The 13,081-nt window shown below is 45.2% G+C and overlaps 1 protein-coding gene across 1 annotated transcript; it reads left to right on the top strand.

The window, feature by feature from the left end:
• Positions 1-1,087: 1,087 nt before the first annotated feature.
• LOC100761046 (arylacetamide deacetylase-like 4) lies at positions 1,088-11,128 on the top strand. The gene is given in 6 exon segments (XM_027398142.1): positions 1,088-1,264; positions 6,038-6,254; positions 6,927-6,990; positions 8,401-8,759; positions 10,679-10,856; positions 10,858-11,128. Coding segments are annotated over 6 exon segments (1,266 nt in total).
• The last annotated feature ends 1,953 nt before the right edge of the window (positions 11,129-13,081 follow it).

Genomic DNA, 13,081 nt, shown 5'->3' on the forward strand with positions numbered 1-13,081 from the left:
ACCTGTTTCTCTTTTAAAAATTAGTCACTTGCACATGTGACACATGTATGTGAGAGTGAGCAATGCTGTGTTGCATGTGCATGTGGAGATCAAAGGCTTCTTTCCAGAGCTGACTCTCACCTTGTGTCAGGGCAGGCTCGTTCTTGTTGTTCCTCCCATTGCTGTGAAGGCCGTGGTCTCCTGTCTCTGTCTCCCATTGCACAGTAGGACTGTTGGCAGTGCAGACATAAACTGTGGCATCTGACTTTTTACTGTGGATCCTGAGGATTGATCTGAGTTCACCAGGCTTGTGTGGCAAGGGCATCGGCCTGCTGAGCCATCCTGCCAGCCCTGATGCTGGTTGTCATGGTTTTACTTAAAAAGTAAACTTATTCATGTGTGTTTCAGTGTGTGTGTGTGTGTGTGTGTGTGTGTGTGTGTGTGTCTGTGTCTGTGTCTGTGTCTGTGTGTGTATTTGCTTACCACAGCACATGTGTGGAGGTCAGAGGACAACATGGGGATTTCAACTCTCTCCTTGTACTATGTGAGTCTTGGGATCAAACTCAGGTTGTCAATCTTGTTGACAGGTGCTTTAATTTACCTGCTGATCATTTCCTGACCGTTGACTGATGACTGTAATGAGAAGAGTCTCCTCAGATCTCTGCATCCTGTGTTGTGTCCATAAACATTGAAGGGTAGTAAAGCACAGGGTTGTGATGAGAAGTGCCTTGTTCATTTAACCCTGTGCTCTTTTGTGAAGGAACTGCATGTCACTCATACAGATGAAGTGTCAGGCCTTTAGGCCTGTGAAACCTTGTGAGATACCCATAGTTGCTGGGATGATAGTGAGAGTCTGAACTTGAGTTCCCTGGAAGCCCCATTCTCCCTTTCTCCTTGGAGCATAGGAGAGATTTTTCATCCCCCCCCCACACACTTTTGGAACAGATTACTCTGCCTCTCATTGGCTTCTGTGCAGTTCTGGAATACAGGTCAGTTCACTCTGCCAGGCATACCCTTGAAGAAGGTGGGGGCAGCAGCATGTGAAACAGGATCAGGTTCCCTTCACAGATGTTCTGAAGTCAGGTCCCCAGGCAACAGCATCTGGGTCATGGCTGTCCTGTGGCTGCTGCTGCTAGCAGGGCTGCCCTCATTCTTACTCGAGTCTTTGTATGGGTCGCTCGCTATACAGCACTTTCTCACTGCAGAAATTCCATCCACCTTGAAGCATCTGGGCCAAGTTCAGGGTTATGCATTGCACTGCGCGGTAGCTGCTAACATTGCTGAAGTTTTTCTTAGGCTTTGACATGGGTTTTGGGTGTTCTTTGAACCTTACCATTCTCCTTTCACTTCTCTCTCTTCTTTCTCTAGGTTCCCAAAAGACTGAGTGGGGCAGCTAATCACTGAACTGAACTGGAATCCAGTTGCAGAGAAGGACGAGTGATGAACAAAGGGGTCCAGTCCAGGCTGGTGAAACCCACAGAAACAGCTGACCTGAACAACAGGGAGCTCTTGGTCCCCAGACTGATAGTTGGAAAACTAGCATGGGACTGATCCAGACCCCAGGTACCTGGGTGTCAGTGAGGAGACCTCGGAAATCCATGAGGCCTCTTGTAGTAGATCAGTACTTATCCCTAGCATAGGTGTGGACTTTGGGAGCCCATTCCACATGGAGGGATACTCCCTGAGCCGAGACACACAGGAGTGGGCCTAGGCCCTATCCGAAAGGCTATGACAGACCCTGAAGACCCCCCCCCCAATGGAAGGCCTCACCCTCCCTGGGGAGCAGAAAGGATACGGGATAGGTAGGGTTTTAGTTGGGGGGGTGGTAGGTGAGGAGAGGAGGGAGAAGGAACTGGGATTGACATGTAAAACAATCTTGTTTCTAATTCAAATAAAAAAATGGAAAAAAAAAGACTGAGTGGGGGATTCTCTTGTCTCCCAACTCTCTCCTTCCCCTTTTCTCTTGTTTTTCTCTTTCCCCCTTCCTTTCTTCCCTCCCTCCGTCCCTCCCTCCCTCCCTCCCTCCCTTCTTTTCTCTTCCACTTTCTGTTTCTTTTCTTTCTTGTTGAGAAAGGATACCACAGTGTAGACTAGACTGCCTTGTAATTAAACTGACCATCCCTTACTCCCATGAAATTATAGGTTGTACCACTCTTCTTGTGTATGAAGCTATTTTCTGAAGACTGTGAAAATAATTTCAGACACAGGTGCTACCCCTTAAAGCCTGATAGATCCCAAACCACACCCAGACACTGCCTCTCTCCACTTTTTCCATGTTTCTATGTCCAAGTGATTCTTTACAAGCTCTTGAGACCCGGAGGCCAGAGATTATTTTACTGGGCTTTGTCCTGAATAGGTCAGGCCCTGTTTGATGACACTAATGTAATGGATTCAACCAGCCATTAAGTACTGGTGCATGGACAGTGTTTCTCTGTGCTGACTTTCTGGACTGGAAATTGGGGACAGAGATTGGCTCATGATGACAGGTACAGTGGAAGTGTGAAGGGTTGTTGGGCTCCATATGAGAAGTAGGCAACTTGAATGAGCCTTTGATGTTCATATTATGATTGGAAACCTGGTAGTTGCCGATATCGCACAGTGATTACTGCAAAGGTTAGCTGGGGAGGAGGTGCAGAGGTGAAAGTTAACAAGTGTACAGCCAGGGATTGCTGCTGTGTGTGCACTGGGTCAAGAGCTCTTGGCTAAGTTCCCTGTGCCTCAGCATCCTTGTCTGAAATGAAATAATGGCTTCTTAATGGCCATGATGGTGAAAACACTTTGTGACCTTTTGTTAAGGCTTCATAGGGTCTGAAAAGTGTAGAAATATATATGCATTTCCTGTGGAGTTTTCACACCACAAACCATGGACTACTTTAGAAAAATAACCAAGTTCAAGGGTCGCATGCTAATTTGGGCTTTTGAAACTACTTATTAGGGCCTTGGATCCCCAAGGCACAGAAACGTGTGGATCACACTAACATTACTGTCTTACTTTCACAATGGTCCCTAAGCTAAGCATCTGCTGATGCTTGCTTGCTACATATGCTCACAGTGGATACAGAGTGTGCTGTTGGGTGTGTTCTATGTGGGAGACCCTGCCTGATCTCTCCAGGAAGGATATCCCAGCCATACTGCCTATGAGAATAGTAAGCATGAAGAGAACCAAGTGGTTGATGTTCACATGACCCAAAACAGAAAAAGGAGAGAGAAGATGTTTATGTAGGAGAAAAAACAGCCTGAAAATATTGTATGTTCCCAAATGAGAAGCTTAGCCTTGCCTTGTGACCTCAACAACAAAACCAAAGAATATTTATTCATTCTTTGAAAGTTTCACACATGCCTTAGCATTATTCAAAATTCTTGAACAATAATTGATTATTTATTGTAGATGTGGACAGTAGCAGTGCAATGGTATGTATGGGGTTATTCTCCCCATAGACTTCTTGCTCAGTGGAAGGGAAATGTCTAAGTAATTTCACAATTACATTAGTGTCTTCAATGGCTTCCAAGGGAGTCTGGGCAGTGCAGTGATGGCCTCTGAGGAAGAAGCAGCCAGCAGTATGATATGGAGCTGGAGGGTGTCTTTCTCAAGAATGTGGCCTCTGGTCTCAGATATTCAAGTCCTTTGGGGCCTTTTGCTGATTAACAGGCCTGAGAACCTCCATTCTGCACCTCTGCTCAGAGAGCCCTGTGCCAACCACATCAGTAGTCACTTGCTCTTAGGAGAGTCATTGGTGGTTGTTGCTCCTCTGAGATACAACATCCACTGAAAAGGAATTCTGAGGGCAACAGCAGCAGTGGTTGCTGGGCTTATGCACAAATGTTCAGAAGGCAGTTTGCTAAGCACATCGTACACATTCAGCAAACACTATCGGGGCTTCCCTCTGGTAGCTATGGCCTCCCCAGACACCGGATTTTGTCTTGGCTTACAGTACCAGACGTGAAGTCTCTAATATGTAGTGGGCATCACATGCAATGGGAAGCTGTTGATTGTCCCACAAAGGTCATGTTACCATTGCACAATCATGTACACCTTGCTTGGCATTTGGTACAATAGCATGCAGGGACCAAAGCTGAGCAGGGCATCCTGTTACAGTTTTCTTCCAGCAGTGCACACAGCACCTTCGGGCACTATGAAAGACAGCCAGTAAAAAGAAAACTTTCACCTCTGTCCCAGGTTTATTTCTCCCTGTACTGTAACCAGACCACATGGTGTCTCTAGCAATAGTCTTACAAACTGCAGAGGCAAGAGCCTTTATGTTTGATGGGGCCTCAGATGTCTCTCTGGCCAACAACTTGTAGGGAGGAAACCTCTCTCTGGCACCTGTGGTTTTCATTTAACAAACGATGGCCTCTGGAGGTGCCCTTTTCACCCCTGCAGGTTGCCTCTGTCCTTATGTCTTTAACTCTTGTTTTAATAATCTGTTAAATAGTAACCCAGACCCAGTGGGACTGTATGGTGGTGGACGTGTCATTGGTCCTGAGTGTATTCCCTCCTGTTTGCCTCATGAGTCTGTGAAACGGCTACTCTTGGCACCATCAATTCTCTGTGAGTGCCCACCTTTACCACTGTGTAGTGGGAGATGCTGGATAGTGGCATTGATTGTTCCTTTCTTACATGGAAATTCTGGCATTTTGTGGTGCCACCCAGACATATGTTCATCCTTCCCTGAAACACACAGGTTCTATGAAGGGTACTTACTAGTCTCTCTTGGCTCAAGTTGACTCATTTAATGCCCCATCCACATCTGTTGTCCCCACTGGGGTAGAAGTGCATACAGCTCATTACCCTGACCTAGAGTGATCTAAGCCTTCAGAAAAAAGAAGATCGTAACATCATTAAAAGTCCCTTGCAACTTTTCTTATGAGTTTCATATGGTCACTCTCTTTACCAAGCTGTACAGTGGGCAGGCAACTTGGGCAAGGTGGGGTGTGAGAATTTGCTAACATCTCAGGAGTCTAACAATACCCACACCTCCTTTGCATTTGCAGACACTGGGCATTGTCGGATTTTCTAAATTACTTTGTCATACATGTCTTATTGGACCATAGCACTCCCAAGAATTTTATTGATATGCCTGGTTATTTTACCCTGTTGGATAGATTCTCATCCTCCATCCTCTGTTCTTGAGCTGGTCCTATATTCCGTTTAGGTTAATTCTAAATTTATAGAACACTAGCAGATTAGTGATCTGTTATCTATCCAAAGATGTGTTTTTACTGAATATGATATGGTAATAAAGCATATTCCTAGATGGTACCTGGGTGGTATGAAGATACCTTGGGGTATGATTCTCAAGGTAAACTGTTGGTGGTTTCAAGAAAATACAAATTGGCCTTGAGATCCAGAGTCCAAAGCAACAGTACAAAATGTGCATTAGCAAGGTCTAATAGTATAAACGAATATGCTATCTATTGTCTCAATTATCTGGTGTTCTCATATTGAGGTTCCTTCATGGGGTCCCTGTCCATTTTTTTCCAACTCTATTGGCTTGCTGTGACCACACCAAGCAGTTTGATATAACCCAGAGCAAGGAGGAATGGCCGTACCCATTCTTGTAGTTTGGGAAGCCCTAGAGCAGTGGTCCCAGCAATAGGCCATCTTATGTCACCTGTTAGTAGAAAAGGAAAGAGACGCCTATGCTCACAGGACAGAAAAACCTGGTGATCTCCCTCCTCAGAAGTCTGTTATGAAGATACTTATAACAGTCACCTCATAAAGGACTTAAGTTACTCAAGAGGGTACCACATCATCTCCACTTGAAATGCCGACCTCTTCACACTGGCAATGGGATTTCACTGGCAATGGAGTTTGGATGCAGGGAGGCCAACACTCCAATCACAGCAGCAGCAGCATTCAGGACCTCGTGGGAAGAAAATTTCCAACAGGCCCCTATATGAAGAGAGTGCACAGTGAGTTCTGTCCCCATGACCCCTTTGCATGTGGAGAAAGCAGGTGAGGAATGGTGAACACACCTGAGCAGTGCTAAGTGGCTTCAGCAGCCACTCACCCGCCACTGTCTCTTACGCCTCACTTTCCACCCTTCACCTACTGCAGGGGAACATACTAGAGAAACTGAGGATTTGCGCCATGCCCTTGTTTTTACAGTTTATCGAAGGCCTAATGCCGATAAATAAGGATCCTAACGTGTTGGTGACTGACTTGCATTTTGGGACAATCCCTGTGAGGCTGCTGAAGCCCAAGAAAGCGTCTTCCCAACCCCGGCGAGGCATCATCTTCTATCATGGAGGAGGTGCACTTACTGGAAGCCTGGGTGAGGAGCTGGCATTCGAGGGGAGGGGGAAGGTTTTCATCAAAGGTGGGATCAGGCACATGGTCTCATGAGGATTTGTCAGGAGGGAGTCAGTGGAGGAAGAAGTTGGAGCCTCTTAAAGAGAGGATGGGCAGAGACCTCAGAGCTCACCACAGGCAGTGGGTTTTAGCTTATATAGCAATATATTCTATGTGGTCTGAGTCTAGATAGGAGCCGCGTGTCAGAGTAGGGCTGTCCTGGAACTGGATATGATTCCTTCCTTTGCTCTCCACTCATGGCTCTGGCCATTTCTGCCTTCTCACAACACTCTCAAATGCATGCACTCCTCTCAGCTTGGCTGACACATGGTGGAGAGAATCCGTTCACTTCCTCCCCTGCACTGCTGAACCCAAAACACAGTGTCCTGTCTCCACCTTTCATCTTCCCAGAAGAAGGGTCCCCAAATGCACTCAGAGCCTGCCCCTGCTTCATCACACCTCTCACAACCCTGGGTGTCCTCTCCAATCTTGTCGCTTGTCTCTTCCTGCCCTTTACCTGCTGCAGCCTCTGAACTTCTCTGACTTCAGAGAGAAGATTTACTCTCTGGGTCCACTGAGGTAGCTGCTGTCTCAGAGCTGTGGTGGAAAGTGTTTGGCTCTTGTCACTGCGTTAACACTGGGTCTTCTCTTGCAGACCGTTACCAAAGCCTGTGCAGCCTCTTGGCCAGTGAGACAGACTCGGTGGTGCTGATGGTGGGGTGAGTGGCCTGAGACAACTGGTGACTCCTATATGGTAGGGTATTTATGGGAACCATCTGGATAGCATTAGACCACAGAAAGGGGGCCCAGACATGGGGTGTTCTTGCTTGTTTGTTAGTTTTTTAATATACAACTCCTGACATGGTCGAGCAGGTCACAATTCCCCAGGCCTTGACAATCCCTTATTCACAGTTCCTGACAGGGAGGGTGTGGAGTCCTTGGTCCTTTAAAGCTCCAGTTGCTCCTTCTCCTTTTGTGTCTCCTGCTGTGGCCACTGCTGCCTCTGCCTCCCTTACTGTCTGTCTACTGCTGGATTGGGCTTCTTCTGTCAGCACAGCTTCTCTGCTTCCTCTCACTGTCATGCCTGAGGATTCATCTCTGCTCTTGCACGGCCACTGGACAGTCCCTGGGCCTATGATACTACTGTTCTTCAGGCTTCTGAGTTCTTCCAAGGAACAGTCATCATCATTGTCAAAGCAGAAATGAGTCCTGTTACAATAAATCTTTCTGCCAAAATCTGCCTGAGCCCCATCGCCAGGTGTGAGCTTTATGTCAGCCGCCAACCCAAGTTAGGCCCAAATGAATACACAGAAACTTGTATTAGGTACAATGCTGCTTGGCCAATGACTAGGATTCTCATCTGTTAGCTCAGTCTTAACTATCATAAACCTCTATATTTTATAAGACTTACCTTATCGGAGGCCTTATTGGCGTCCCTCCTTGCCGGTGGATCACATTGTGCCACTGGAGCAGGAGCAGAGGGTTAAAGAGGGACGCTTCCTGTTTCTCCTTCACTTAAATATGAGTCTCCTTGCTATGTTGCTTCCTGCCTGGATCAGCACTTCTCTACTACACTTCCCAGAATCCTCTTTGACTCCTAGTCCAGTCTAACTTGCTGTCTTATTGGCCAAACAGTATTTTATTTAACAATCAATAAGATAAACATACACAGTACATTCCCTATCAGAGTCCAACTGCCTAATGTCCTAGCACTGCTGTTGGTCACAGGAAAATAAACATTAGAATGAACGCATTATTACTAACATAGATGGTGACTTAAAGTGTGATTTTCACAATGTTCACTGTGTGCCCAGCACATCAGGGAAAGGTGGAACAGAGCTGGTTGCTCTGTTTTCCAAGACACCATGATGGAACTTGGTGGATTCTGTGCAGGGTGTGCTCGTCTATGGGAAGCACAGTGTGGGTGACGATGGACCGTCCTGGCCTCCCTCATCCTCAAGGGCCCTCAGGTCGATGAAGAAAAGTGCGTGTTTCCATGTTTGCTTGTTAGGATCCCTCAGGGGATGGAGTCAGGTTTGGTCCCTTTTGAGAGTAGAGGACGATGATTGAAATGGCCTCCAGTGACCCTGTTGTAAAGAGGCTCACAGTTTTTCCTCTTTGCTCCTTAGGTACTGCAAGCTTCCTGGCTACCATCACCCTGTCCTTATCAATGATTGCCAGAATGCTTCCATCTATTTCCTGAAGAACCTGGAATCCTTTGGGGTGGACCCATCCCAGGTTGTTCTCTGTGGAGAGAGTATTGGAAGTTGGGCTGTGGCCATTGTCACTCAGGCCTTAACCTGCATTCCCAGTCTACCCCATATCAACGCTCAAATCCTGATTTGTCCACTAGTAAATTTCATCAATTTTCAGTTACCATCACATCAGCAGAACAAAAATGTGCCATTACTTACCAGAGACTTCATGTTTATGTGTATGTGTAAATACCTGGTCATTGACCTCTGTTGGAAAGATGCCATGTTGACAGGTTCTGCCATACCTCTGGACAAGTGGAAGAAATACAGGAAATGGCTCAGCTATGACAACATGCTTAGGAATGGGCTGGGTGACTTTAGATCATGGAAAGGACCCCTGACCTCGGGTGTTTTGTAGGTGTACCTCCTGTTGTTGGTCTAAGAGTTCAGAATTCCAAAGGCCTTGACAGTAGCTTATTCGTAGTTCCTGACATGAGTTCCTAACCCCTTTGCATTTTGAAACTACAGTTGCTATTTCTCCTGCTCTTGCTTCTCTATGGATAGTATAGCGCCCGCCTCCCTTACTGTCTCTGTGCTGTTGGATTTGACTTCTTTTTTCCTCTCTGCTTCTCTGCTCCCCATCACTGCCCTTGCTGAGGCTTCAACTCTGCTCCTGTAACGGCCAGTGAATGGTTCCCGGGACTCTGTTACCGCCCTTCTCAAGGCTTCTCACTTCTTCCCGGTGCCAGTCATCCTTATTATGAAACCATCAGTGGTCCTTGTGGCTCCGCCACTGCCATGGTTCAGCTTCTTCCATCTGCTCTTGCAGCCACTGCTTCTTTCCAGTCAACTGCTCAGTTTGGTCTACAAAAGCAAGTAGGAAATAACCTCTGGTTAGAGGCTGTTTATTGGGTCAAATGTTGCAAACCTAGACTGTGGCCAGCATAGGGCGATGCATTCCAGCTGGCTCACAAAGTTAACACAGCAGCTTGCTAATCTAATCAGAAAACAGAGCATATTCCAGTGTCAACAGAACTTCATATACAATTGTGTTTATTAGAAGTGTTATATTGCTCCTTCTGTACTAGGCCAGAGTCCTGCTGCTAGGAAGATGACCTGGGAAATTTTCTGTTCTTTGGCCTCACATTGCATGGAAAGTCTATTTCAAAGTAGTTTAAACACTTTTGGCTGTGGCTGCAACTTCAAGAGCTAGGGCTGTGTTTTAAGTGGCAAGTGCTCACAATTATTGTGCAGCTTCTTCAATGTTTGTATGGTGTTCAAAGTAACCAGTGTTGTTATAAGTAGCTGCCTGCTTAACTAACAGTCATTTTCTCAAATCAGGCTCATGGAGGTGCTTAAGAGGTCCCCATTAAGGAGTCCAACTGCCTAATGTCCTAACACTTCTGCTTAGTCACAGGAAAATAAACATTAAAATGAATGCCTTAATACTAACATTAGTGTCGAGTAAAAGTGTGTTTAGGGGTGGTTTTCACAATGTTCACTGTGTGCCCAGCACATCAGGGAAAGGTGAATCGAGGAAGAGGTGGAACAGAAGAGTTCCAGAGGCTTTTTCTGCATCTTTGCTGATTGCTCTGTTTTCCAAGACACCATGATGGAACTTGGTGGATTCTGTGCAGGGTGTGCTCGTCTATGGGAAGCAAGTGTGGGTGATGATGGACCGTCCTGGCCTCCCTCATGCTCAAGGACCCTCAGGTCCATGAAGGAAAGTGCGTGTTTCCATGTTTGCTTGTTAGGATCACTGTGGGAATAGAGTCAGGTTTGGTCCCTTTTGAGAGTAGAGGACGATGATTGAAATGGCCTCCAGTGACCCCGTTGTAAAGAGGCTCACAGTTTTTCCTCTTTACTCCTCCTCAGGTACTGCAAGCTTCCTGGCTACCATCACCCAGTTCTTGCCAGTGATTGCCTGAATGCGTCCATCTGCTTCCTGAAGAACCTAAAATCCTTTGGGGTGGACCCATCCCTAGTAGTTCTCTGTGAAGAGAGTATTGGAAGTTGGGCTGTAGCCACTGTCATGCATGCACCCTAGATCCAGGCTCAAATACTAATTTATCCACTAGTGAATTTCACCAATTTTCAGTTACCATCACATCAGCAGAGCAAAAATGTGCCATTCCTTATCAGAGACTTCATGTTATGTGTTTATGTAAAAACCTAGCCATTGACCTCTGTTGGAAAGATGCCATGTTGACAGGTTCTGCCATACCTCTGGACAAGTGGAAGAACTACAGGAAATGGCTCAGCTATGACAACATCCCCAGAAGATACTAGAGCCAGGATTCACAACCTGAAATTCTTGGGCCTTTTAATGAGGCCACCTATCTAGAAACCAAACATACTTGGAGTGCAGAAATTTCACCTCTTCTAGAAGATCATTGCTCAGCTTCCTAAGACATTTCTGGTGAGCTGTGAGCATGACAATCTCCGTGATGATGTCCTGCTCTACAAGAAGCACTTGGAAGACTAGGAGTTCCCTGTCAGCTGGTATCATATGGATGATGGCTTTCATGGGTGCCTATTGTTTGATAAGAAGTGTTTTTCTTTCCCTTGCTCTATGAAACTTACAAATGCTCTCAGTAGTTACATAAAGAGATTTGATAGTAAACTTGGGCTTTCTGTGGAGCAGGGCAAGGAAGACCTATGATTCAGCTGGGGCCTTTGCTTAGTTAGATGTTTTATGGCACAAAGAGATGCTGAGGCCAACCTTGATCCAGGAAGAACTGAGGATGTGGAAGCAAAGAACTCCTGGCTTCCTGCTCAACAAAGTCTAACTTGTGCCTACTTCTGCACCACTAATATCATGGTTTGGATTCAGCCACAATCTCTACTCTTCCATTAGGAAAAATACATGTTGTAGCCACAAATACGATCTTTGAAATTTTTGAATGTTTACCCAGGTAGAATAAATGTCATGCAGTCACACTGTCACTGGTGAATCCTTACTCACTATGACCTCATCCTTCCTAAGGATGCAATCATGTGTTTGCCCCTGAGGGCAAGGTCACTGGTCCCAGCTCCACTCACATTGCTCCTATCCATCCTGAAAAATGAGTTTCAATGAAACTCTCCCAAAGCAGCCACCCTTGGTCATAATTCTGTCATGATTTCTGTGGGAATGTTTAAGATTGGGAAGTTTCACTGTGAAGAGATTTAGAGGGAAGGGTGAGCTCTGAGTGCCGTGAGTCTCCCCTAAGATAATATTTCTTAGAATTCCTATCTCAGATTCCTGTCCACCATGAGATGGATTCTCATAGTCAGAGCTATGTTAGGATCATTGGAAGCCCCCTAGTGTGTAGCCAATGTGTTCCTAGTTGAATTTGAGAAATTCAGAGAAAATACTCCACTATCTATCATATTATTTTTTAAGTCTTTTAGCAACCCCAAACCATCCTTTTCTGTCTCTCAATCTTATATACTTTGCCCCTCTTTTGTGAGTTTCTTTTCTGAATTTGGTAACAAGGAAAAATGTTGGAGACTAGATAGTTATAGTTTTCCTGTTACCAAATTCAGAAAAGAAACTCACTAAAGGGGTGTAAAGTGTATAATATTAAGGAACATAAAAATGCAGCTTTGGTTTGGCAATATAAGAATAGAAAGTGAATTAGGTACAATACTTTGAACTCACCAGGAGAGGATAGATGATGTTTTTTTTTCTCTGAATTTAATAAGTGCTAATGGACTAGACATTGTTAATGTAATTATTGTCTGAATATATTTGTATATATTTATTACACTTATTGTATATGGCTTTTCTATGTTAGGTATAACCTTCTCTTTTTTAAACAAAAAAGGAGAAATGTTGTGATATATGTTATGTCCTGACAAAGCTTGCCTGCAAATTTCAAGATGTCATTGTTTTATTCAATGACATGAAGAAAAGTGTAGATGTACCACATTTTCTTTATCCGTCCTTTGGTTGAGGGGCATCTAGGTTGTTTCCAGTTTCTGGCTATTATGAACAATGCTGCTATGAACATAGTTGAGCAAGTGTCCTTGTGGTAAGAGCGTGCATCCTTTGGATATATGCCCAAGAGTGGTATCACTGTGTCTTGAGGTATATGAAGTCCTAATGTTCTGAGAAACTGACATACTGATTTCCAAAGTGGCTGTATGAGTTGGCACCCCCACCAGCAGTGGAGCAGTGTTCCCCTTTCTCCACATCCTCTCCAACATAGGCTGTCATAAGCTGTTGGTGGAAATAAGTTTCTGTCCCACTAGCAATTCCCAATACCCAGCAGCTGCTTCCTAAATAATTGACTCAGAGGCTTAATATTACTTATTCATGCTTGTAGCTCAGACTAATTACTAAGCAGATCTTACATTTAAATTAATCCATAATTCTTATCTATGTTTAGACACATGGCCTTGGTACCTTTTCTCAGCATGGCATTCTCATCTTGTTTTCCCTGAATCTGACTGACAACTCTTGACTCTGCCCTTCTCCTCCCTGGCATTCTCAGTTTGGCTTTCTTGCCTAACCTCTAGCCCATCTAACAGCCTGTCATAATCCACAATAATTAGCATTTTTGATCCTAGCCACTCTGACAAGTGTGAGATGGTATCTCATAGTCGTTTTTGTATTTCCTTCATAGCTAAG

This window comes from Cricetulus griseus, chromosome 2 (assembly GCF_003668045.3).
Source record: "Cricetulus griseus strain 17A/GY chromosome 2, alternate assembly CriGri-PICRH-1.0, whole genome shotgun sequence".
Classification (NCBI taxonomy): domain Eukaryota; kingdom Metazoa; phylum Chordata; class Mammalia; order Rodentia; family Cricetidae; genus Cricetulus; species Cricetulus griseus.